The sequence below is a fragment of the Littorina saxatilis genome, linkage group LG15, assembly GCF_037325665.1.
Source record: "Littorina saxatilis isolate snail1 linkage group LG15, US_GU_Lsax_2.0, whole genome shotgun sequence".
Classification (NCBI taxonomy): domain Eukaryota; kingdom Metazoa; phylum Mollusca; class Gastropoda; order Littorinimorpha; family Littorinidae; genus Littorina; species Littorina saxatilis.
The window spans coordinates 20,859,342-20,885,894 of NC_090259.1; the positions used below are offsets into that span (position 1 = coordinate 20,859,342).

The following is a 26,553-nucleotide window of genomic DNA, read 5'->3' on the forward strand; positions in this document are numbered from 1 at the left end:
TTTTTTTTTAAAGGCACCATCCTCGTGAAGATCTGGCTAGACTTTTGTGATGGATAAGACCATTTCTCAACTTGGACACATGCTAAAAAGCAACATCCTGATTTTTTTCTGTGGTAAGTTGGAATTTTCTGACGAATTAATCTCTTTGACAACAATTTTAAAAAAATAGTGTCTTTTACGAAATTAATGCATAACAAAAATTCAACTGTGCACAATGAGAACCCAAGTTGCTCCTTTTTGGTATGTGACTAAGTGGACTAAGTCTTATCCCGAGTAAAAGCCTAGGCTGACACGATCTTAGATGGTGGGTCGAAATGTTTACCGTGGAAGGATTGTTTGTGTATACATACATTATTAACTCGATAAAATCATTAGTTTTCTCATGGTCTGATCTTTGGCCTGGGTTTTGTTGGCTTAAAACGAGAGTGTTCACCTTCTCGTCTGAATTGATCAACACAAGGTGAACATGAGTAGCTTGTTCGAGCAGATACAGCCTCCATATTCGTTTTTGTAGATAAGAGTTAGGCATGTAAAAGTGAAGTAAAAACAAATACTAGTAGATTCGTCAAACTATACTTTATTGCATCTACACGTTTTAGTTCTCTCCATAGTAGCAGATTAAAATGTCATTCATTGACCTTCGCTGACTATTTTGTGGTGAAGGTCGATTTGTGTTTTGACGAAGATTTCGTTCTTCCGCTTGGACAAGTCAAATACACCTTACTCTCAACAGAACCAGACAGTGTACTAACATATCGAGAAAATAAAGAACGCTTTGCGCATTGTCTTCAACCTACTAATAGTTCAACCGTGAAACAACAACAACAACTTAATTAGCATCAACACACTTACCGAAACGTTTCACCATGCCGTCAGCAACAACCCTCGTCGCCGATTTGATTCATTTATTTTGTAATACCTAAGCGTATACAGGGGCGGATCAACGGGGATATAGCTCAGTTGGTAGCGCGCTGGATTTGTATTCAGTTGGCCGCTGTCAGCGTGAGTTCGATCCCAGGTTCGGCGGAAATTTATTTCAGAGTCAACTTTGTGTGCAGACTCTCTTCGGTGTCCGAACCCTCCCCCCCGTGTACACTACATTGGGTGTGCACGTTAAAGATCCCACGATTGACAAAAGGGTCTTTCCTGGCAAAATTGCTTAGGCACAGTTAATAATTGTCTACCTATACCCGTGTGACTTGGAATAATAGGCCGTGAAAGGTAAATATGCGCCGAAATGGCTGCAATCTACTGGCCGTATAAAATTTCATCTCACACGGCATCACTGCAGAGCGCCTAGAACTGTACCCACGGAATATGCGCGATATAAGCGTCATTGATTGATTGATTGATAATGGAGGGGGGGGGGGGGGTTGAAATTGGGGCCGGGGGTCCAGGGGTCCAGGGGCCGCTTGTCATGGGGATGCTGAAGATAATGTAAATGTGACTAGCCGCGGCAATTTCAGTGCTAAGTCGCCCCGCCCTCTCTTGCGCTAAGGCTGAGAAAGGGTCGGGAGGGTCAATCTGGGTGATTTTCACTTTTTGGTAAAAACAGATTCTACATGGTTCAAACTATCATGCCAGTAAAGGAAACATTTTGAAAAATGATATTTGATGGTAAAATAAAGACTTTTGTGTTGTGTATTGTTTCAAAAGCTCCCTGGAATTAGCGTTAATTGCCTCATTTTAGTCGCAATGAACACACCTAAACCCTTGCAGAACCCCTTCATGTTATATACCACTAGAAAAGTCGCTCTTTCTTCTTTCCCGCTCTTTGGCTATCAATGGGACAAAAGGTCGGCTATTTTTAGAAATGTAGAAGAAATGACGTCAACAAAATTTAAGTAATGACCAATCAGAACACAGAATAAGGTCACATGGTAGCAACGGTACTTTTCCACTGCTCGCTGGTTGGCTGAACATCTGTCAGGGGAAGTAACTGCCGACTTCCGTCTTGTCGAAACTGAAAGCAATGGCTGAGAACAACGAGCGACTTGCGAAGTTACTTTCAACATGCAGCAATGTATCCCTCGATTCAAGCGACCAAAGAGAGCTGAGCAGCATGCTAGAGGATTTTCTGAGCAAAGATTCAAACGAAAATGCGCACGAGACAGCTTCAGGCGTCGATTCCGACTGGGAAAGTGACGAGGAAGCTACAGAAACCGAAGATTTTCCCGACAGCAATGACACTGACGACGAAGACGACACTCCGCTCGTCAATGTTGAAGTTGAATGTGAGGAGGTGCATATGGAACAAGATGTGCATGCTGTTGATGATGGAGGAATGCTTCAAAATGCAAGGACAAGATGTTGCAAGAAAAATGGACAAGGCTGCAAACAAATCAGAGTTCAAGCAAAAGAGGGGGACCCACGTGACGTCAGGGCTGCCTAACGCAGTTCGATCCAGAGGAAATTGTGGCTTTGCAGCTCTCCATTCAAGACATGAGTAGAGGTGAGTCTTACTTATAGTCTACTAGATTTATATTATGTTTACACAAACACATACTGCTGTGACAATGCATTCAGTCACACACTGACACTGACACAACCACACAAGACAGTGTATGTACACTCAGACACTGAGGCTGTTACCAACACATTGTTTTTTTGTTGTTGTTAGTTTTTTTTTATTGTTTTTTTTTATAATAATTTTTAGTTAAATAATAATGTCTACAGTCAATATTTTAATTTTTTTTCATCCTTTTTTTCTCAGACGCTAAAGACTGGCTGATTCTGGGGATCCTCAGTTCATGCATGAGACAAGGTCCTAAAACAACGAGCAGCAAAAGAAAGGAGCAGACTGACAGACAGAGAGTGCGGAGCAGTTACGTTTTCAACGCCCACCCAGTGTGCAGAGATGCCCTTCTTTACCTTTTGATGTAAGTAATTTTAAATACTTTTCTTCTTGATTTTATTTTAAACATTTAACACTTATGAGCGATCAAATTCATGTGTCCATGCGCTTATCAATCATTGAACAAAGTTAATTCACATCAAGTCCTTTAACGCATTCATGAGCATGATTGGGTGCACGTATGACCATGGTGTGCGTTAAGATAGGCATTATTTTTATCTCTCCTGTTTGCCCAACAGAATGTTTTATAAATATCAATGAAAAAATTACATACACACAATAATTATGTGCTTTTTGTTTTAGGATCAGCATGGACAAGCTAACCAAGCTGTCACAGCATTTTCAAGCAAATGGTTTGGTACCGATGCAGAGAAAAGCTGGAGGAAGAAAGAATAATACCAAAGCCTTCACTTTTGAAGACACCGGCCATACAGTGCGATTCATCAAGAATTTTGCACACGACCATGGACTCTGTCTGCCCGGCCGTGTCCCTGGCTTCAAGAGGGATGATATCACTATCTTGCCATCTGCCTACACCAAGCATCGGGTTTATCGACTTTATGAGGATTACGCACGAGCAACAGGTTAGATGAGTTGTTATAATTTTATTTTGATTTATTCAGTGGTGAATGATTATTAGTCCTGTGGCTGTGCATTAATTTTTATTCTCACAGTTGCACCTGTCAGCAATGGCCACCCATTGGATTTGTTGATTTTGGTCGTTGTAAATTGTTTTTTTGCAGGTGTGTCGGGTTAAGAACAAGAAGTGTTTGTTCCATCTCCTCCCTCCCCTGCACCATTGTGACCCAACACTGTTTTTGTTATTGTTCTTTTTTTTTTGACTTTCAGGTCGACGAGTCATCTGCAAGTCGTCATTCAAGCAGCTATGGCTTGAGCTTTGTCCATTCGTTGTTGTCGCAAAGCCTATGACAGATCTTTGCTGGAAATGTCAAAGCAACAACAACAAGATCTTCAGGAGTGCCAACATGACGAATGCAGAGAAGAATGCACTACTTCAGGAGCAGCAACGGCACCTTTCACAGGTATTCTTTTGATATTCGTATTCACCGAGACTAAAAAGAAAATTGAGCATTTATAATGCGCTTTTTCCTTTCTACAGCAATTCAGAGCCCGGCAAATGTCGCACAGAATATTTTGGCACCATACTCCGTCCCGACTAGGGCTGGAACCTGGACGTAATTGCATTCACAGGCCAGCGTCCTACCAATTGAGCTATGGACATGATACCTCCTAATTAGGACCCTCCAAAATCTGAAAAAAATCTGGATTCTACTGGGAAAGAGTAAATTTAAATAAAAAGTCTTGGGAGTCTTAATTCGCGGATGTTTTTAACTCTTCAACACACTTTTTAGATCAAACATACAACACAGTACTGTCAAACCTGTCTACAACTGCCACTCATTGGGATTTTTAATTTTTACAACTATGCTTTTGATTTTGCAGGTTGACGAGGAGCGTGCCCTCTATAAGCGGATGAGGGATCAGGCGCAGGTGGTGGCTGGGGAGAACAACCTGAGTCAGCTGGAGACGACCCCACCCAACAGCCGCCCAGTGCACATGCACTACAGCTTTGACTTTGCACAACAGGTGCATTACCCGAACATGGCTGCCCAACCTGGTCCCCTGTATTTCTTGACGCCAAGGAAGTGTGGGGTGTTCGGTGCTCACTGTGAGGGTGTCAAGCAGCAGATAAATTATCTCATTGACGAAGGAATCAGCGCTGGAAAGGGCAGCAATGCTGTTATAAGCTACCTCCACCATTTCTTTGCAACATTTGGCTTGGGGGAAACGTCAGCAGATCTCCACTGTGACAACTGTGCAGGCCAAAACAAGAACCGCTGGGTGTTGTTTTACTTTGCCTGGCGTATCCAGCAGGGTCTGCACAGTGAGGTCACCCTCAACTTCATGCCTCCAGGGCACACTAAGTTCGCGCCAGACCAGTACTTCGGCATGTTCAAGAAAACCTACCGGAGGGAACATGTGTCCTGTCTTGAAGACATCGCCAAAGCCGTCACCATGAGCACTGCAGAGGCCAAATCCAACAGAGCCCAGCTAGTTGGACTGGAGGACGGCACCGTACTTGTGCCAACTTATGACTGGCAAGCATTCTTGGCACCAGCCTACAAGACACTACAAGGCATCAAACCCATCGGCCACTTCCGGTTTACCAGCCAGGATCCTGGAGCCTGCTTCTACAGGACAACGCTGGCTGATCAAGAGAAGAAGTTTCAGATGGCTGTGCAACATGAAGTGGAGCGACTGCCTCCTATGCCTCAGCAGATTCTCCCTCCTGGGCTACCAAGAGCACGACAGGTGTACCTCCATGACCACATTCGGGAGTTTGTGGCTGCTCACAAGAGGGATCTTGTGTGCCCGAAGCCTCTGTGAAGCTGCTTGGCAGGACATGCAGGGAACAGTTCTGTGTGCTAACTGTAGAAACTGTTTTTGTGGAATATTTCTGAAATCAGTATCATGACACTTTGGGAGCGTACATTCTTCTTGATCAAAGGACCTTGGATATAATGTAAATCTTAGCTGCGGGAGGTAGGAAACACCCTTTTTTTTTTTTTTTAAAGCATGTTTTGACTGTTTTGTGTGTCATTTACAGTCAAGGTTTGATTAAATGTATGGTATGTACAGTATGATTTTGCAGCCAATCAATCATTTAGTGACCGAGCAGTAACAACTGATGTTTCTTTCTTCCGTTCTTTGTTTTTATTAAAATTATTATCCTTTCTTCTGGACTATAGCATAATTTCTACTATTGCTTCCCTTGAACTGGAAGTACACTGAAGTGTTGCAACAATTCCGTACGGCGTACGTTGCTGGTGGCTGGCGATGTGTTTTGTGGAACGTACAGTGTACGTTAGTGGCAGTCAAGGGGTTAATAAAAGCTTAAAATTTTTGTTCTCATTGTCAAATTAAACATCATTTACATGGTATTATGTCAGAACTTGGAATTAAATTACATAATATAACCAAGCAGAAAGTAATAGTCACCACTGAAAATTGTACCTCCATACAAAAATACTGTCCGACTCATGAAGTGTAGCCTTAAAAAAAATTTTTAAAAATTGGAATGACCTTTTAGGTTAAAAATAAGTATTTGTAATGGGTCACAGATGGTCTGTGTACAATATCATGATGTTTCAGGCAGTTTGAAATACGGTTGCTAAGGTGTTTAATGACATGAAGAGGGTAAATCTTCCGAGACCGTTTTCTCAAAAAGGCCGCTGCTTCAGTACCCCACTTGAAATGCCTGTAACTCCTATTCTAATTAACCCACACTGTTCATTCTCATATCAAAATAAACAGAAATGAATGCAGAATTCAAAAATATTAAAACCCTATTTTGTCCAAAAATGACCTTAGCACTGGAATCGTCGTGGCTAGTCACAAATGTACGAGGAGGATTGTAGGCCTCTCCTGGAAGATAATAAGGTTAATCACAAGATGAAATCTATTCCTATTTTATGTATGTATCTTTGAGACGGCAAAGGGCGGCTCAATATGACACTGTCACAGATTCTTTTTTGATTTTTGGGGGGTTGGGGGGTCCAGAACCCCCACCCCCCTAGATCCGCCCCTGCATATGGGAATCAGCATTTAAAAGCCGAACAGCAGGACCGTTTTTTTTTCCAATGTACCTCTCCTTACCCTCATGTACCTCTATTTATCTTTGAGCAAGCCAGTCTTATGTATATTATGTATATTATGTATATTATGTAAATTATGTACATTATAAATATTCAGTTTTTAAACTGCTGCGGCAGAACAGATGCCTTGCATACTAAACGTTTTTAAAAATCGGTGGTCCTGATTTTATCTCTTTTTAAAAAGTTATTGGACTTAATAAAAACTGAACTATTTTATACCCCCCTCACCCCCTGACACAATATAGACACAGCAACAATAGTGACCACGGGCGAAACTGATACGTGCCCAATACCAAACTCTTATAATTGTTATCAACGCAACTTTTAACTTGTACAGTGCCTCTCCCGTCATCCTCCCGGCCCCACCCCCACACACCGAGCTTCTTCTTAGCGTACAACCACCTCATGTCCCAAATAGATCCTTATTCTGGGGACAATAATAGAAATTAGCACAGCAGCATAGCCGGTGACTGTCACAAAAAGACCCGTCACAGGCAACGACTGTGTCCTCCTCGCGTGAAAACAGAGATGAAATTACATGATAACGTATTGTCTGCTCTTTTCACCTCTTACTTTATTTGGTGTTTAACGTCGTTTTCAACCACGAAGGTTATATCGCGACGGGGAAAGGGGGGAGATGGGATAGAGCCACTTGTCAATTGTTTCTTGTTCACAAAAGCACTAATCAAAAATTTGCTCCATGGGGCTTGCAACGTAGTACAATATATTACCTTACTGGGAGAATGCAAGTTTCCAGTACAAAGGACTTAACATTTCTTACATACTGCTTGACTAAAATCTTTACAAAAATTGACTATATTCTATACAAGAAACACTTAACAAGGGTAAAAGGAGAAACAGAATCCGTTAGTCGCCTCTTACGACATGCTGGGGAGCATCGGGCAAATTCTTTCTCGTCCCAACCAATATGGGACTCCCCCCCCCCCCCCCCCAACCCGCGGGGGGTGATGTTTTCACCTCAAACAAGTTTGTTCAGTGAACACATCGCACTGATGCGTCGTCTGTGACAGGATGGTCTCTCAAACCCGTGTTTTGTGCTATATCGAGGTGGTAAGTGTGTTTGTTTATTTGTTTGTTTTAGTTTTTTCATAAATGGCTCAAAGAAGGGAAATCCAGTGTTCAATCGATACATTATAAATTATGTCCGTAAATTGTTGAATAAAGCACTGTTTAAACCAACAAAACTAACTGTTTTGGGGTTCAAATTTGATTGTTCTTTCCAATTATATGCAAAACTTGTTTTAGCTGTTCTGAGTTTTTGAAGATTTTAACGCGGGAACCTTGCTTTTGTGAATTTGATTTTGGAGGTATCTGTGCTGCAGGTTCCACAGTATAGACACCACCTCATGTAAATATCGACCTGTTTTGCTGAATATGGTTTGGGAATGAATGGCATCATCTATCATATAACTGGTTTTATAATTAACGGCCTCATCACAAAGATCTGCACTCAAACGTATCTGCCTAGCTTTGTATGGCTGGTAGTATATATATAAGAATTCCCATGTAAATGTTCATGAACATCAAAAGATTTTTTTATGGCAATCACTTGGTATGAACATGTCAGAGGAAGGTTAATTCCTAGGGACAATTTAAGCTCAAAAATAGAACTGGGCAAAATACATTATTTTACTTTATAATTTTGTAATGAATTATCATAATTCAAACGAAACAGTCATAGTGTGTCAAGATATGTATGCATAACCGATTACAGTGAATACACAAAAATCACAAACAAGTTGGGATTGAAACATTGAATGGGGGGGGGGGGGGGCGGGGGGGGGGGGGCACAGTTGCAGTTATAAAATGATTATTGAATATTGTGCAATCATGTAAGAAAGCAAATCGAATATGACAAATAATCTATTCACGCATCAAGTGCGAACATAACTGGCGCCTTAACATTTTAACAGAAGTGGCATTTCGAATTTGATGGGGTAATGAGTTTCAGAGGGTCGCTCCCGAGAAGGCTAAACTTGACTTGACTTGTACATGTATAAGTCTAGGAGTTGGATAAGAGGAAGTAGGTTCTAGGAACCATATCATTTGTGGCATCTTTAAAAATGCGATCGTACATATTGATGAACATTATCGTCCATCACTTTATACTTAAAGACAGCCTTGTTAAACTTTAATGGGGGGAAAATAAGGTCTTAATGGTCTTTCAATGGGAGGAAAATAAGGAGCTTTAATTTATCATCTGTAGACCTATTGGACTCGTGCAGAATCAGTTTTGCAGCACGGCGATGGAGAGAATTGAGTCTTTTTCAATGAATATCGCTGCAGTTATCCCAAAGTGTAGAAGCAAAGTTCACAAGAGGCATTATGTTTGCGAAATAAATCAAACTAGAGTGCTTCCGAATCTACGTAATGTTTTACAAAAGACAGTATGTACACAATCTTAGATACTGGTTTACAAAGAGAGAGAGACATAGACAGAGGGATAGACAAAGAGACAGAGCGGGGGCGACACAGAGAGAGAGTTTGTCGGTTATTTTATAGGGACAGACGGGGTAAATACATGTGTATAAATAGGCTTGGTGTCAGATGATGCAGCTACACAGTCATGAATCATCGCAGAATCCGGCTACCCCACCCGGTTACAGCTGCCTTGGGAAGCGTTAGATCATAAATGGAAAATTTGGTCGACACCCACCCAATTTTTTCGCATTTCAGTTTTGGTGAACTTCCATCCCCAACTGTAGCCATAGTTTGGCCCCCCAAAAATGCTTTTTGATTATGTATCTCGACAAGAACATGCCATCAGGCGAAGTCAGTATACGTTGCGGTAGAATACCTTCCAGCTGCACGGGAATAAATACATGTACACACATGAATCATAAATAAATAAATTACACGAACTGCAATCTTCCAGTGTCTGTTGGTGCTGCAAATAAACTTCGTCCAAGGATGGCACGGTAGAGCCAACTCTGTGGAAAGTTCTTGCGGGCGGGCTCGCAAGTGTTGGAACGAAAACGACTGTGATAAAAACTTCTGCTGCGTGAAAACAGGGACAGACGGCACTTCTCGAGGGACATGTATGCCTAGCAATTCTGGTAAGTGTTGTCGGAAATTATTTGGTTGCATGAGATAGGCCTGCCGCCTACTTTCTTTTTGTGTTTTAACTTGAAGGTATCTTGATTGCTTCCCGTACATATGCATGCCTTAATGAAATTAATTGAATTTTAAGCTTGCAATCTGAAATGCAATCCCGTATTCCGGAGTCAAAGAATGCCTGATCAAACTTTCAATCAATTTGATAATTAAAAAAATCGTCAGATTGCTGTCTCGACTTTCACTCAAAGCTGGGGACGACGTTATCAAAGATATATATCGCCAAAACGGAAAATAATTTTTGGGATTTCTTCTTGAAAATTGTGTGTGTAAATTGCTCTACACACACACACACACACACACACACACACACACACACACACACATTCATACACACACACACACACACACACACACACACACACACACACACACACACACACATATATACATATACACAGTCACACACACAAACCCTTTTCTTGGAAATTGTTACCTAGAAAAAGTGGTATTACCATCCTGAGTGGTGAATGCTCCGAGGTAAGTTTTGGATGTTTCTACTGTGGGAAGGTCCGGTGGAAGGAAAAGGATATATATAGCACAGGCAGAGGAGCATACCATTAAGACACCGAAGACAGAGGTTGCTTTAACTTATCTTTTATTAAAGCAAAATGTACTTAAGAATAACCACTCAGGTAGCTTATCTAAATCAGAAATGTTCCAAAACAGTTTAGCTAAATCTGGTAGCAACCAGAAACAATGCTATAAGTTATAAATTAGAAACAATAAACAGAACTCTAATACAAGAAATAGCAATGCTTACATAAAACCAGAAATAGCAATTATGAATTCTGATATCTACCAGTACCAGAATCAGCTAGAAACAATAATAGAACCAGAAACAATATATGTATTTATGGTGCAAACCAGAAATAGTGTTATAAGGTAATTATTCTAGTAGCAACCAGAAATAGAAACTATGAATTCTGGTATCTACCAGTACCAGAACCAATATATGTATTTCTGGTGCAAACCAGAAATAGCGTTATAAGGTGATATGGGCGCAATCGGGTAGTCTAGTCATGTCCTCAAGAATACTTCAAAGGTAGGTCAAGAGAAACTAAGGACGGGGTGCGAGGGTGACTTCTCCCAGGTTATAACATTTCTAACAATAAATAACGGAGTTCATAACATGTATTCTGCTCCCTTCCTGCTTTTTCAGGTGTAATTCCCACTTGAACCCTGTTTTAGTTCAACTTATTGGCAGATATATTGTCACGCGCCGAGGGACACAAACACACACACACATACACACACAGCCACCCACAAACACACATACACAAACTGATATGACACACACATACACAAACTGATGTCACACACACACACCCACACACTAACATGTGTACACACACACACACACACACACACACACACACACACACACACACACACACTAACACGTGTAATCACACACACACACACACACACATACACACACACACACACACACACACGCACGTATAGACAATCACAGAGATTAGGTTAATGTATTCTGCCCCCCTCTCGCCAATTTACAAAATACAACAAGAGGTTTGATGAGCACAGTAGATCAACTTTAAACGTACACAATTATATTTTTAGCATTACTTTTCAATTCTCGTTGATGCATTAATGATGCCAGAAAATGTAACCGGACGCATTTGGAACGCCAAAGCAATTAAATACATTGCGCGGTACATCGGCGCTTAATTTCATAACGTCTGACTGAGTCATTTGTTATTCGGTGATAGTTTCGCACATATCTATCTCCTGTATTTGAAAATCTGTTCACCTTACGTAATTTTCAAAGGTACATTTCTTTGATAAACGATACGAAACCGTGCAGGTGAAAAATTGGTAATGACTGACGTAGGATTCGTTGTGGATTTCACGTTGAGGGCACGTTGGCGATCAATCAAACCCCAACGTTGTGTGTTTACATTGAAACTACGTTGTAGGAACGTTTGTTGTATCAAACTAACTTTTGTTTTTAAATCACGTGAATTTCACGTGAAAATCACGTGAGTATACCAACGTTGTTCGAACACCAGAAAATCACAATAATACAACGTCGATTTTACGTTGCTTTTTAAGGTGGAATCCACGTGAAATTTACGTTATGTACCAACGTGTAAAAAACAAAAAAACACAACTGTAACGCAACGTTGCTTTCACGTTGTGTTTTTTGGTTGGATCCACGTAAATTTCACGTAATCTTCGCAACATTTGTAAGACACCAAAATGCAACGCGAAATTCACGTAAATTTTACGTTGTATTACAACGTCGAAAGAACACCAAAATCTCACAATGACACAACGTTGGTTTTACGTTGCGTTTTTTGGTTGGCTCAACGTAAATTTCACGTAAAGTTCGCAACGTTGCTAATGACACGAAAAATTCACATTTTCGCAACGTCGTATTTACGTTGTGTGTTTGCTGGGATTGCACGGCATAATTAGAGAGCGCCGTTCCACCCGGCCGATTCCGCTATAGACGTCACGCGTCCAAGGGAGGTGATTTTCGAGCCAGCTGTATTGACTCGTCCAAGAACGCAAACTTTCTTCGATTAAAGGCATTGTAGCATGTCTAAAATCATGGGACTTGTGTTATCAAGCTTTTAAAATCACCAAGTAACTTTTAAGAATAGTTTCAGTTACATGCGAACTCATTCTGCTGAACGGATTTTAAGAGCCAGTACCCAACAGCCTTTAAATGCACCTCTTTCCTTTTTAAATTTAATCAAGTTTTGACTAAATGTTTTAACGTAGAGGGGGAATCGAAACGAGGGTCGTGGTGTATGTGCGTGCGTGTGTGCGTGCGTGCGTGTGTGTGTGTGTGTGTGTGTGTGTGTGTGTGTAGAGCGATTCGGACTAAACTACTGGACCGATCTTTATGAAATTTGACATGAGAGTTCCTGGGTATGAAATCCCCGAACGTTTTTTTCATTTTTTTGATAAATGTCTTTGATGACGTCATATCCGGCTTTTCGTGAAAGTTGAGGCGGCACTGTCACGCCCTCATTTTTCAACCAAATTGGTTCAAATTTTGGTCAAGTAATCTTCGGCGCAGCCCGGGGTTCGGTATTGCATTTCAGCTTGGTGGCTTAAAAATTAATTAATGACTTTGGTCATTAAAAATCTGAAAATTGTAAAAAAAATAAAAATTTATAAAACGATCCAAATTTACGTTTATCTTATTCTCCATCATTTGCTGATTCCAAAAACATATAAATATGTTATATTCGGGTTAAAAACAAGCTCTGAAAATTAAATATATAAAAATTATTATCAAATTTTTTTTTTTCGAAATCAATTTAAAAACACTTTCATCTTATTCCTTGTCGGTTCCTGATTCCAAAAATATATAGATATGATATGTTTGGATTAAAAACACGCTCAGAAAGTTAAAACGAAGAGAGGTACAGAAAAGTGTGCTATCCTTCTCAGCGCAACGAATACCCCGCTCTTCTTGTCAATTCCACGGGCACTGCCTTTGCCACGGGCGGTGGAGTGACGATGCTACGAGTATACGGTCTTGCTGCGTTGCGTTGCGTTCAGTTTCATTCTGTGAGTTCGACAGCTACTTGACTAAATATTGTATTTTCGCCTTACGCGACTTGTTATATTTAGTCAAGTTTTGACTAAATATTTTAACATCGAGGGGGAATCGAAACGAGGGTCGTGGTGTATGTGCGTGTGTGTGTGCGTGTGTGTGTGTGTGTGCGTGTGTGTGTGTCTGTGTGTGTGTGTAGAGCGATTCAGACTAAACTACTGGACCGATCTTTATGAAATTTGACATGAGAGTTCCTGGGTATGAAATCCCCGAACGTTTTTTTTCATTTTTTTGATAAATGTCTTTAATGACGTCATATCCGGCTTTTCGTGAAAGTTGAGGCGGCACTGTCACGCCCTCATTTTTCAACCAAATTGGTTGAAATGTTGGTCAAGTAATCTTCGACGAAGCCCGGACTTCGGTATTGCATTTCAGCTTGGTGGCTTAAAAATTAATTAATGACTTTGGTCATTAAAAATCTGAAAATTGTAAAAAAAAATAAAAATTTATTAAACGATCCAAATTTACGTTTATCTTATTCTCCATTATTTGCTGATTCCAAAAACATATAAATATGTTATATTCGGATTAAAAACAAGCTCTGAAAATTAAATATATAAAAATTATTATCAAAATTAAATTGTCCAAATCAATTTAAAAACACTTTCATCTTATTCTTTGTCGGTTCCTGATTCCAAAAACATATAGATATGATATGTTTGGATTAAAAACACGCTCAGAAAGTTAAAACAAAGAGAGGTACAGAAAAGCGTGCTATCCTTCTTAGCGCAACTACTACCCCGCTCTTCTTGTCAATTTCACTGCCTTTGCCATGAGCGGTGGACTGACGATGCTACGAGTATACGGTCTTGCTGAAAAATGGCATTGCCTTCAGTTTCATTCTGTGAGTTCGACAGCTACTTGACTAAATATTGTATTTTCGCCTTACGCGACTTGTTTCATGTTCTTTTATGGTTTGCCGATTTTGTTAACATTTTTGCATTCATAATGAAGATTTTATGGTGACTGTACAGAAATGTACGTCCTCTAGTTTCTAACCTTCCAAAAATTGGGGCTGGGGGTCGGGGGAGAGAGAGAGAGAGAGAGAGAGAGAGAGAGAGAGAGAGAGAGACAGACAGAGAGACAGACAGACAGACAGACAGACAGACAGACAGACAGACAGACAGAGTCAGAGACAGAGTCAGAGTCAGAGGCAAAGAGAGACAGAGACAGAGACAGAGAAAGGAGAGACAGAAACAGAGAGAGAGGGAGACAGAGAGAGTCAGAGAGAGACAGTGAGAGACAACGTCGAAACTTTGTCAATCATATCGGTTTTTTCACCTGCATTTTTAGTTTCGTAATATTCTATTCAATTAATGTTCGGTCAAACATAGAGGTTCACTAATTGTGTAAGACGAAAAGAGTATAACATAAATGCATATTGTTTCAAGGAATTTGCTGAGTTAAATGGATTTGCGAGTGCGAAACTTTCCCTCCCCAAAAAAGACGCGTTACTAACCGACAGTGTTCTCCGGTGATGGCCACGGTCGACTTTGTGTATCCCAAATTTGGTTTTCAACTTTGATGAACACTTTCAGGACTAAAATATTCATCGTAATCAACTCGAAGGTAAGTTGTTTTCAGTTGTTCCACATGAGACGTTATCACTTATTGTACTCCATGTACACATGCACAGATTACTATTGATTGTCGAGACCATGATTGGAAACGGACCGGCCAAAGATGGCGGGTCTTTCCAATAGTCACAATGTCAGCCCTAACTCAGTTCAAGAGATACACATTCTTTTAGACTCAAATTTTGAGTCAGTATAGCGAAACAATGGGTCACAAGCAGTGGAACACAAAGGAAAAACACGTTTCACATAGACGGACGCAACCTTTAGAAAGCTGTTTAATCAGACTAGCTCAGTGCATGAGACTGAAAGCGGGGGCGGCCATTGATATCTCAAGTACTTAATTGGGCATTTTACGATCTTGAGGGAGGACGATGTATCCAGACAAGCTGCTTCAAGTTCAAGTGAATCTGCCCAGCGGACAGTGGTATGAGGAGAATTCAGAACTTGACACATTGGCTCATTACATACTTGACTGTCTTTTGTCGACCTGTTCTGTTACTCACTCAAGTAGGCAGCCGAGATACCCTGCCGGTGTCACGATTTCAATCTTTCGCCTGTGTACATATTTCCCCCTCGACATATACTCAAGACTGAAATGTTGTTTCCTGGTAAAATTAAGAAGTGAAATTATTTAAGGACGAAAAGCATGTCAGTTTCTTGCATGTGAAGAAAATTGGTGGTAAAATTTAATAGATTTCAACCCCAAAATCTAATTCTTCGAAAACGTGTACTGAGTGGTTACGTCCCTTGAGTAAGAAGGAAACATTTTAGGATGAATCAAATTTCTAAGTTAAATAAAACAAATTGGTTGGACAAATTTGACCCCATGAATGTAAGGTACACAAGGTCGCTCATCAGTACTATCGTAGGGTGTTTTTTTGTTCAGTGTAGAGTTTATACTAGTTCAACGAGGCCGAGAAGCGAAATATCAACACGGCGAAAGATGAAAACGTCACACCGGGGGAGAGAGCGAGACAAAGAGGAGCTATCGGGTGGAGAATGGGGAGGTGATTCGGGGAGGGGGGTGGATTAAAGATGAACGTATCAAATTGTTATTTGTAAGGAGGAGAGAGTGAGACAAAGAGGAGCTATCGGGTGGAGAATGGGGGAGGGGATTCGGGAGGGGGGATTATAATGTGTGTGTGTGTGTGTGTGTGTGGTGTGTGTGTGTGGGCGGCAGGTTGGGACGGCATTTTATCAACGAACGTACGAAATAACAAAACAAAATAAAGAAAGAACAAACAAACAAAAATTAAAACCTGACACATGCAGGTTTGTGTAGTCATTCGTTAGACTGATTTTAACCTGTCTTAGACGACTACCCATAGTCTTTTCACATTCACTGATTCAATCAATCAATCAATATGAGGCTTATATCGCGCGTATTCCGTGGGTACAGTTCTAAGCGCAGGGATTTATTTATTTATTTTTGTATTTTTATTTTGTGCAATTTATATCGCGCACATATTCAAGGCGCAGGGATTTTTATCTATGCCGTGTGAGATGGAATTTTTTTTTACAAAATACATCACGCATTCACATCGGCCAGCAGATCGCAGCCATTTCGGCGCATATCCTAGCCACTTTTCATGGCCTATTATTCCAAGTCACACGGGTATTTTGGTGGACATTTTTATCTATGCCAATACAATTTTGCCAGGAAAGACCCTTTTGTCAATCGTGGGATCTTTAACGTGCACACCCCATTCAAGTAATGACACACTCGGACTGTGTGTGTGTGTGTGTGTGTGTGTGTGGGTGTGGGTGTGTGTGGGTGTGTGTGCTACCTGACGGATTTTGATGAACATTGGTTTACATATTCTTGAGAGCATTCGCTTGTGTGGCTGTTCTCCGATATTTGATAGCGTTATTTGATGTCATATTTTCCCGTTTGTAAAAGTTGAGCCCGCACTGTCAGAGAGAAGAACACATGAATATAATATGTAGAAATCGCAAACCCGGCCAGAAGGCAGACACGGACAAAATGTAGGATGCTGATACATGTAAAATATGTGTCTGATGCGAGTATAGGCTTACTACATGTATGTTTACAAAAATCGTGAATAATATCTAGCCGAGATGAATCGCAACCTTTGTACCTCTCCCTTTATTTAAGATTTTTTTCCCATTCTTCTTCGTGTTAGTTGGACGGTATTCTTTCTTTTTCTTTTTTCTTCCAGCCACAACACAGATAGCGTAATAGCGGCTGTTTTATTCATTCTTCTGTCTCGTTCCCTCATATTCGCATGTGATATTATGTCACTCCTTATGAGATTACACCCCCCAAACGTTGTTGCTAGACCGTTGTTAAGGAGAGAAGAGGCGAGGAAAACTGGTATGAAGTACAAGTCAAAAATCGCACCTTGTTCTTACCTGACTCATTTACGGCACTTGGCAGTCTTTTGTCGGGCTTTTGTCGATCGTTTGTTCACTTGGATAATAAAATTACGGACATGCTCCCCCCTCCCCCCCCCCCCCCTTCCTCTAAACTTTGCCAAAATGGGTCCTCTTGAGACATCTCGCGTATGAGAACAAAAGAAAACCGAACGGGCAAATCATATGGACAACACATGTTGGATTTCTTTTTGGGGTACGCTCACCAGTAAAAAAAAAATGCAGCCAATGTTTTCTCGAAAAGTTGTGTTTGTGTGTGTGTGCGCGTGCGCAGGTTTTTTAATGTACTGTTTCGTTGAGAGGATCGTGGGTAGTGTTTTTCCTCTTCATTTTAAAATGTTCATTACAGACATATAAGACAAAATAAAGAAAAAGAGAGAAACAAACAGCAAAAAACAAGTCGCGTAAGGCGAAAATACAACATTTAGTCAAGCTGTCGATTTCACAGAATGTCCATAGAGGGGGAATCGAGACGAGGGTCGTGATGTGTGTGTCTGTGTGTCTGTGTGTCTGTGTGTGTCTGTGTGTGTGTGTGTGTCTGTGTGTCTGTGTGTGTCTGTGCGTGTGTGTGTGTAGAACGATTCAGACTAAACTACTGGACCGATCTTTATGAAATTTTACATGAGAGTTCCTGGGAATGATATCCCCGGACATTTTTTTTTTCATTTTTTCAATCAATCAATCGATGACGTTATATCCGGCTTTTTGTAAAAGTTGAGGCGGCACTGTCACACCCTCATTTTTCAATCAAATTGATTGAAATTTTGGCCACGCAATCTTCGACAAAGGCCGGACTTGTTTGGATTAAAAACACGCTCACAAAGTTAAAACGAAAAATATAATATATGTATTCTTAAACGGATTTTTGTTTTGATGTACATTTTTCATTCAATTTTCTTTTCATGTTTGCTTGCTCTTCATTTAAACTGTACAATAGCCGCCATTTATATGTATTTTTCTAGAAAACTGTAAACACCACTATAAGCATTATGCTTGTGTTGTTTACTCTATATGCGTTTTTTATTTGTAAATAATGCACAAACGTTGAATAAAACAGTTTAAACCAAACGAAGAGAGGTACAGAAAAGCGTGCTATGCAGCACAGCGAAACCACTATTTTTCAATCAAATTGATTGAAATTTTGGCAAAGCAATTTTCGACGAAGGCCGGACTTTCAGCTTGATGGCTTAAAAACTAATTAATGACTTTGGTCATTAAAAATCGGAAACTTGTAATTAAAATTATTTTTTTATCAAACGATCCAAAAACATTTTCATCTTATTTTTCGTCATTTTCTGATTCCAAAAACGTATACATATGTTATATTTGGATTACAAACAAGCTCTAAACATTAAAAATATAAAAATTATGATTAAAATTAATTTTCCGAAATCGATCTAAAAACAATTTCATCGTATTCCCTGTCGATTTCTGATTCCAAAAACATATACATGTAGATATGATATGTTTGGATTAAAAACACGCTCAGAAAGTTAAAACGAAGAGAGGTACAGAAAAGCGTGCTATGCAACAGAGCGCAACCACTTCCGCGCTAAACAGGGTCGTTAATTTCACCGCCCTTTGTACGAGCGGCGGACTACGGTCATTGGGAAAAAATGCAGTGCGTTCAGTTTCATTCTGTGAGCTCCACAGCTTGACTAAATGTAGTAATTTCGCCTTACGCGACTTGTTCTTTTTCCCACACACTTTGGACACGTGCGAGTACCAGCAATAGAAAATTAACAAAACACCTTCCTCCCCCTCTTAGGTGAAATGAAAGCGGACGTTTTCAGCGTGCATTCCCTTGAATTGACTGAATGGTTAATCATGCTTCCGTGATCTTGGGAGTTGTGGGTTTTTTCTGTGACATTCACAAACATAAAAATGACAGAGTCCGACTAAAGGCTTACTGGAATTTACTGTTGAGTAATAAGTGTGTCCTCTTAGGACCATGCCAGTGCATGGGGGATATCTTGGATACAGGGCGGACAGGCTTGCAAGCAATATATAACTCTGACTGTTGACCGTCGTTGTAATTTCCCACTTTGTAGTTGTCAAGGTATTTTAACATGTGGGCTTTATATTTTATAAGCTTGAAAAAGAGCATTGTTAGTAATAACGCGCGCTATTTTTAGTTAAAAAAGGGATCAACTTGGAATGTGCACCCGACATTCCAATTTGTTTTCTCCTTTCTAATAATGGGTGAATTTGTTTTATTATAACTGAATTGCTTACAACCGAAATACCTACATGCCGAAATAACTGAAATAAAAAAATAAACAAATAGACGAATAGGGAAATGATACATAAATAAGTTCATAAATGAATGAGTTAATAAATGCGTTATGGCGAAATTTAGATAACAAACTCAGTTAGGAACTTTAACATTAATTTCAAATTAACTAACCAAATAACAAAATGAATAGGTAAAGTGTTGTATGGGGACATGTAACAAAATGAGGAACTTGAAAACCACCATGTACCCAGGTAGCAAAAGATCTGGAAATCATCTGCGGGACAGATGCCAGTTGCCACATATTGTACATATGTCAGAAATCGTATGGATACCACATGGTTACAATTTGTCATTTCTCACATGATCTGACCATGACCAGCGGCATATCATAGCCAGCTGGATTCTTGCTGGCGCTGTCAGCTACTCTACTTTTTAAAGCTGAATTATTTTAAAGCTTTTGTTTGTGAACAATTATGGTATTTATTTTGCGAATTATTGTATATTAATTACAAAAATGACAATTGAAAAATCTGAATTTGGGACAAAGTATTGTATGCCATTTTTGTTGTTGAGTGCGTCTAAACCCTCCAAATAAGGTTTTGAGTGTGTGTAAAAAAATATTTATAATAAAGGTTTTTTTGCAATTTGTTTGTGTCATTTGTTATTTTGCAAAAAAGTGTATGTGATAACTTTTTGCAATCAGCCGAAGTTTGCTGTCTGAGTTTGACTATATTTTATAAGGCGAGCGTCCCCAGCCACCATGATCCTGCATGCAGGTTTTTTTTTTCTTTTTCATGCTGGAATGCGTGACACCTTCGCTATTCGCGCCTTACATTTCGCCAATTTTTACGCAGAAGTTGTTGCAGTCCAAACGATTTCACCACGCTTATTTGAAAAGGTGATTGCAATCTTTGTTTTCCTAATTTAATACCGTGCATTTATGTTTGTTCTTTATAAAAACAATTCTTTTTATGTTTATTTTTTTTACCTGTATTTAATTTTGACATTTTAACATAAAAATTAGTTATTCTTCTTGGTGACATTTTTTTTATTTAGAATTTTAATTGCATTTATAACCTTTATTCGGTTATTTTTAAATTTATTTTTAGACAGTTTGGGTTCAAAGAATACATTTTATTTTTTTAAACAAATATTTTTATTTTATGTATTGGATTTTTATTAAATTTTTATCATAAAATTTGTTCTCAGTCTTTTTATTTCTTTTATTTGATAAAATAAATCTAAAAACAAAGACACTGCCAACTTTCAATTAAAAAAAATGTTGGTTAAAAAAAAGTTGCTGAAGTTTTGTTTTTTGGTCAACTGAGCATTTAGACTACACTCATAATGTTTAGTTCAGTGAGCCATTTGTTTTAAGGGAGACAATAACAACTGCAAAGAGCAATATCTTTCAGTTATTTCCCTTGTTAATTAATGATCTCGATCATTTCCGGTTGGCGCTATGGAGTATTCTGCCACATGTTGTGGCGTTTTTCACCCTTTTATCTTCCTGCCGTGTATTTTGAGTTGCTTATTGGATGTAAGGTAATCCTTGTCTTTCATTCTAAAATGAAGATTGATTGTCTAACGAAGTACTAAGTGAATTAACTGATGGAACAATTTGATTTCGAATTTGATGACTGATGCCGGGATTTGGGAGGGCTCACACTACAGTTGCATTCTCGATTTTATTTTATTTTTTGCCTGGAAGAACAACTGTTCTATTCATCCAAGATTGTTTTTTCTGAACGAGGTGTGAGTCAACTAACTTTTCCAAAAACATGATGTTGATTGATGTTGTCGTTTGGTTTTTAGAATAGAAGTTGTGAAATTAAAACAGTAACAGTGAAAATGCTCCGATTCGCCGGTCGATCACATGCACACACAAATCGGGGAGGTTGCTAAATTACAACACATGTCTTACTTAGTCTACCCGTTCGCTTCAAATATAATCGTTTGAAACATTGTTCACAAGTAGACGAGACTCTGCTTTTCATATTCATGATATTGATAGTGATTGAATAATAATATTTTATTCGCGAGCTGATCTACATTTACACACGATGTAAAATTCAACCAACCCGATTTTTGTTGAAGTAAACAAATGTATGTAACCTGCGAATTGGATGGTAGTTTTTTACATTCTCATTTAACATTTATCAGCTTCCTGTCTGTTGGTAAACTTCTAGTTTCTAATCTACTGATTATACATGTATTCTAATTTTGTTTTCATTGTCAGATGAACAAGTGTGGACTTTTTAAAGATTTGTTTCTGTCTTCATTTAAAAAAATGTCATCCATCAAATGACATGTAAATTGCATCTTCATCAAGTGTTAACTATTTCTGTGATATTTGTTCAAGGTGGCGGTAATGAACAGCTTCGGTCAGTTCAAACATACTCTGATCTGAACTACAAACAGGACCTTGCGTATTGAGTCAATGTAAGTAACCATTCATATCGCTCTGCCTCATAAATCAATAACCGTTCAACTTCAAGATTTCTCTCTCTTCCAACCTCAATTTTTTTTTCTCTTTGGTGAGTCAGGTTGTGACTTTTGTTTACATGGCAGACTTTGTACCAACTTTCCCCCTACTTTGAAACAATTTTAGTCAGCGCCAAATCAAATCTAAAGAGTAAAGTGCTACCCTTGTGATGTAAACTGCTAAACAGCGCAAACTGTCAAACTTGTTTTTAGCAACGATTCTTGTCAGACTTTGTAGGCCAGTGCAGCTATTGGAGCTACCTCCTAATGCGACAAAAGCAGTTTGGCTATTGTTTGACTCTATAGCTAACCAATCAGTAAGCGGCGATAAGAAAAGTCAGCGGAATATCTTTTTTATTCCACGGCCAAGTGCAGCAGCTTTTGTAGTCGCTGCTAAGTCTTACCTTAATTGTTTTTAAATTATATTATACATTCCAATTTTGTTTTTGTTGTGAGTGTGACTTTGAGGCTTGTGAATGATGAATCATTGTGTTCCTAATTAATTTCAAGGATTTATTTTTCAGAAAGCCATGAGTATGCAGACAGTGTGTTTGAACTTGAAGAAAGCTGAGATGGACAGTGACCTCAGCCCTCAACAGACAACATCGCCACAGACGCCGCTAACGCAGACTGGTTTCGCTACTGCGGCCAGGTGAAGATGTACAGGTATATCTCAATAGCAACAGATGCATCGTTGACAGCGACACATTTGTCAGGGTCTTTTTGTTTTATGAATTTGGCTGGTTTAGGGAAACAAATGCACTGTTTTCAGTAAAGAAGAAAAACAGGGTGGTATGTTGATGATTGCTTTATTTTTTTATTTTCAAATTACCCAGGCATGTGTGTTTTTTATTGATGAACAAGTGTGGACTTTTTAAAGATTTTTTTCTGTCTTCATTTAAAAAAGAATGTCATCCATCAAATGTAAATTGCATCTTCATCAAATGTTAACTATTTCTGTGATATTTGTTCAAGGTGGCGGTAATGAACAGCTTCAGTCAGGTCAAACATACTCTGAACTACAAACAAGACCTAGCTTATTGAGTCCAGGTAAGTAACCATTCATATCACTCTGCCTCATAGTTCAATCTCAAGATTTCTCTCTCGCCCAACCTCAATTTTTTTTATTTTCTCTTTGGTGAGTCAGGTTGTGACTTTTGTTTACATGGCAGACTTTGTACCAACTACCCCCTACTTTAAAACAGTTTTAGTCAGTGCCAAATCAAATAAAAAGTGCTACCCTTGTGTTGTAAACAGCGCAAACTATCAAACGACGATAAGCGATTATTGTTATAAGCGACTTGTCAGACTTTGAAGGCCAGTGCAGCTATTGGAGCTACCTCCTAATGCGACAAAAGCAGTTTGGCTATAGTTTGACTATACAGGGCCTAGCATTGTAAGCCGTTCGGCGTACTTTACGCCGAAATAACATCTCCGGTACGCGGAACTCGATTTGGTGTACGCCGAAATGCAAAAACCTGTTATCCCCAAACGGTAAACCCAAACAGTCCCAGCTTTCGTTTTGTGCGCCGTTCGGTTCAATTCTCAATCGGTTTGACAGTTTGCTTGAGCACACACTTCCTCTGGCATCGCGCGAGCATGCTTTGTGCCGGTGTTTTGTGGCTCTAGACTGTATCGAAGCGACATTGTTGAACGTGGTCAGCCATTCAGTGACAAAGAATCCAGGTATTCCTGGAAGTGGGAATGGCTGGATTTTGTTCCGAAGGCAAGTCAGAAGAAGTAATGTGCCGATACGGACTATGGCATAATTTAGTTGCTCAATCTTCTTTAGGGGGGGGGGGGGGGGGGGGGGTCATTTTAGGAGAAAAAAAAATCTCCAACAAATCTTCAAATTCAGGGGGCGGCCCCCAGACCCCCGCCTTTGTAAGCTGAACACACTTTATCCAATGCTAGGCCCTGACTATAGCTAACCAATCAGTGAGCGGCGATAAGAAAAGTCAGCGGAATATCTTTTTTATTCCATGGCCAAGTCCAGCAGTTTTTGGAGTCGCTGCTAAGTCTTACCTCAATTGTTTCTGACTTGCTGGAGCCGTTCACATGGCTGACTTTTTGCCAGCAACCCAGGAGATATTTTCAAACGACTTCGAGTCGGGGGAAAGTTGTTTGCTCGTCTGTCATGTGAACAGCACTTAAATGTTTTCAGATCTGAAAATCTAGGCAGGGATATAGTTTTTGTGTCGGTGTGATTATTCATCAATTTATTTCAACTCCTTTCAGTGCAGTTTTTGAGTGACTGTCAGCTCGCTCCTACCCTTTTCACATTTTTTTCTTTGTGTGTGTGTGAGAGTTATGCTCAGTAATTTGAGAAAACATAATAGACCGGTCTCTATGAACCTTAACTGTCAAATTCTCTCAAAGATTTTATTCATTTCAAAAAAAAATATTCATCATATGTAAAAGAATGTAGTGTCCCCCAGCCATACTCATAGGCTCAATTTTCTCAGTTTTATTATTCAGAGGATTTAGTTTTAGTTCTGTAACCTGAATGGTTTTTTTTGGTAAGAGTTTTTTGCAATTGCATATGTCTTCATCAAGCATTAATTATTTCTGTGATATCTTTTCAGGGTGGCAGTAATGAACAGCTTTGGTCAGGTCAAACATACTCTGAACTACAAACAAGACCTTGCTTTTTGAGTTGAGGTAAGTAACTATTCACATATCACTTAGCCTTATAAATCAATAACTGTTCAACTTCAAGATTTCTCTCTCTCCCAACCTCAATTTTTTCTTTTTTCTTTGGTGAGTCAGGTTGTGATTTAAGTTTTGTTCACATGGCAGACTCTGTACCAACTTTCCCCCTACTTTGAAACAATTTTAGTCAGCGCCAAATCATAACCTTTGTGGTTGAAAACGACGTTAAACACCAAATAAAGAAAGAAAGCGCCAAATCAAATCAAAGTTGCTGCCCTTGTGATCAGCAAAAACGCTCAAACTTGTTTTAAGCGACGATTCTTGTCCGACTTTGAGTACCAGTGCAGCTATCGGAGCTACCTCCTAATGCAGTAAGAGCAGTTTGGCGATAGTTTTGCTATAGCTAACCAATCAGTAAGCGGCGATAAGAAACGTCTGCGGAATATCTGTGTTATTCCACGGCCAAGTCCAGCAGTTTTTGGAGTCGCTGCTAAGTCTTACCTTAATTGTTTCTAAATTGCTGGAGCCGTTCACATGGCTGACGTTTTGCCGACAACCCAGGAGGTATTTTCAAACGACTTCGAGTCGGGGGGAAAGTTGTTTGCTCGTCTGTCATGTGAACAGCACTTAAATGTTTTCAGATCTGAAAATCTAGGCAGGGATATAGTTTTCGTGTCGGTGTGATGATTATTCATCAATTTATTTCAACTCCTTTCAGTGCAGTTTTTGAGTGACTGTCAGCTCGCTCCTACCCTTTTCACCTTTTTTTCTTTGTGTGTGTGTGTGAGAGTTATGCTCAGTAATTTGAGAAAACATAATAGACCAGTCTCTATGAACCTTAACTGTCAAATTCTCTCAAAGATTTTATTCATTTAAACAAAAAATATTCATCATATGTAAAAGAATGTAGTGTCCCCCAGCCATACTCATTGTAATAGGCTCAATTTTCTCAGTTTTATTATTCAGAGGATTTATTTTTAGTTCTGTAAAGGTCATGACAGACGGGCAACACAAAACAATGTTTTCGACAAAAACTCCAACTCAAAACGTTGTAAAAACACATGTTTTCAAAGCGGGGATGTCACACGCGAAACACACAGACTAGCACGGTTCCTATTTTCACAGAAATATCGGTCAGTGTCAGCTTGACCCGTTCCAGCTACCGCGCTGTGTGCGGTCAGTTTGTACACATGCATGCATGCAGCGCCCACTGAAACGGTCAGTGTCAGGTTGACCCGTCCAGTACAGCATACTGCGCTTGTTCGGGTTTCGGGTTTGTAAACAACACGGCTGAAAGCGCCCACTGATATTTGTAACTCTTGTCAAACGTTACAGGCTCCATATAGCTCTAGTAAGGATTCAGGGCTCCAGTACTACCTTGAATCGGTACCGCCTCTGGGTCGGCCATTTTTTTCCCTTTCTTGTTGATGCCGGAAACCGAGTCTCGTGAATTGATCGTCCGCTGTTCATTGGCTGACTACCAAAACGTGTTTTCAGATTTTAGAACAGGCTCTAAAACCAAAAACACGACGCGGAAACACTAAACAATGTTTTCCGAAACGCGTTTTGAGGGATTTCACATAGGAAACACGCTGTTTTGTGTTTGTTTTGAGAGAAAACACTGTTTTGTGTAGTCCGTCTGTCATGTCCTTAACCTGAATGGTTTTTTTTTGGTAAGAGTTTTTTGCAATTGCATATGTCTTCATCAAGCATTAATTATTTCTGTGATATCTTTTCAGGGTGGCAGTAATGAACAGCTTTGGTCAGGTCAAACATACTCTGAACTACAAACAAGACCTTGCTTTTTGAGTTGAGGTAACTATTCACATATCACTTAGCCTTATAAATCAATAACTGTTCAACTTCAAGATTTCTCTCTCTCCCAACCTCAATTTTTTCTTTTTTCTTTGGTGAGTCAGGTTGTGACTTAAGTTATGTTCACATGGCAG

General features: G+C 39.6%; 2 protein-coding genes and 1 long non-coding RNA gene across 4 annotated transcripts in view; all 3 read left to right on the forward strand.

The window, feature by feature from the left end:
* Positions 1 to 26,553, forward strand: part of LOC138948792 (folylpolyglutamate synthase, mitochondrial-like) — a 324,370-nt gene that overhangs the window by 232,055 nt on the left and 65,762 nt on the right. The gene's annotated exons all lie outside the window — the stretch shown is intronic.
* Positions 2,929 to 5,282, forward strand: LOC138947948 (uncharacterized). The gene is made up of 3 exons (XM_070319473.1): positions 2,929 to 3,438; positions 3,704 to 3,897; positions 4,319 to 5,282. The coding sequence occupies exons 1-3, from the start codon at positions 3,165 to 3,167 to the stop codon at positions 5,261 to 5,263; spliced, it is 1,413 nt and encodes a 470-aa protein (XP_070175574.1). The 5' UTR covers positions 2,929 to 3,164; the 3' UTR covers positions 5,264 to 5,282.
* LOC138948079 (uncharacterized) lies at positions 7,498 to 9,616 on the forward strand. Its single transcript, XR_011449877.1, has 2 exons — positions 7,498 to 7,602; positions 9,428 to 9,616. It is a non-coding gene; the product is annotated as an uncharacterized lncRNA (long non-coding RNA).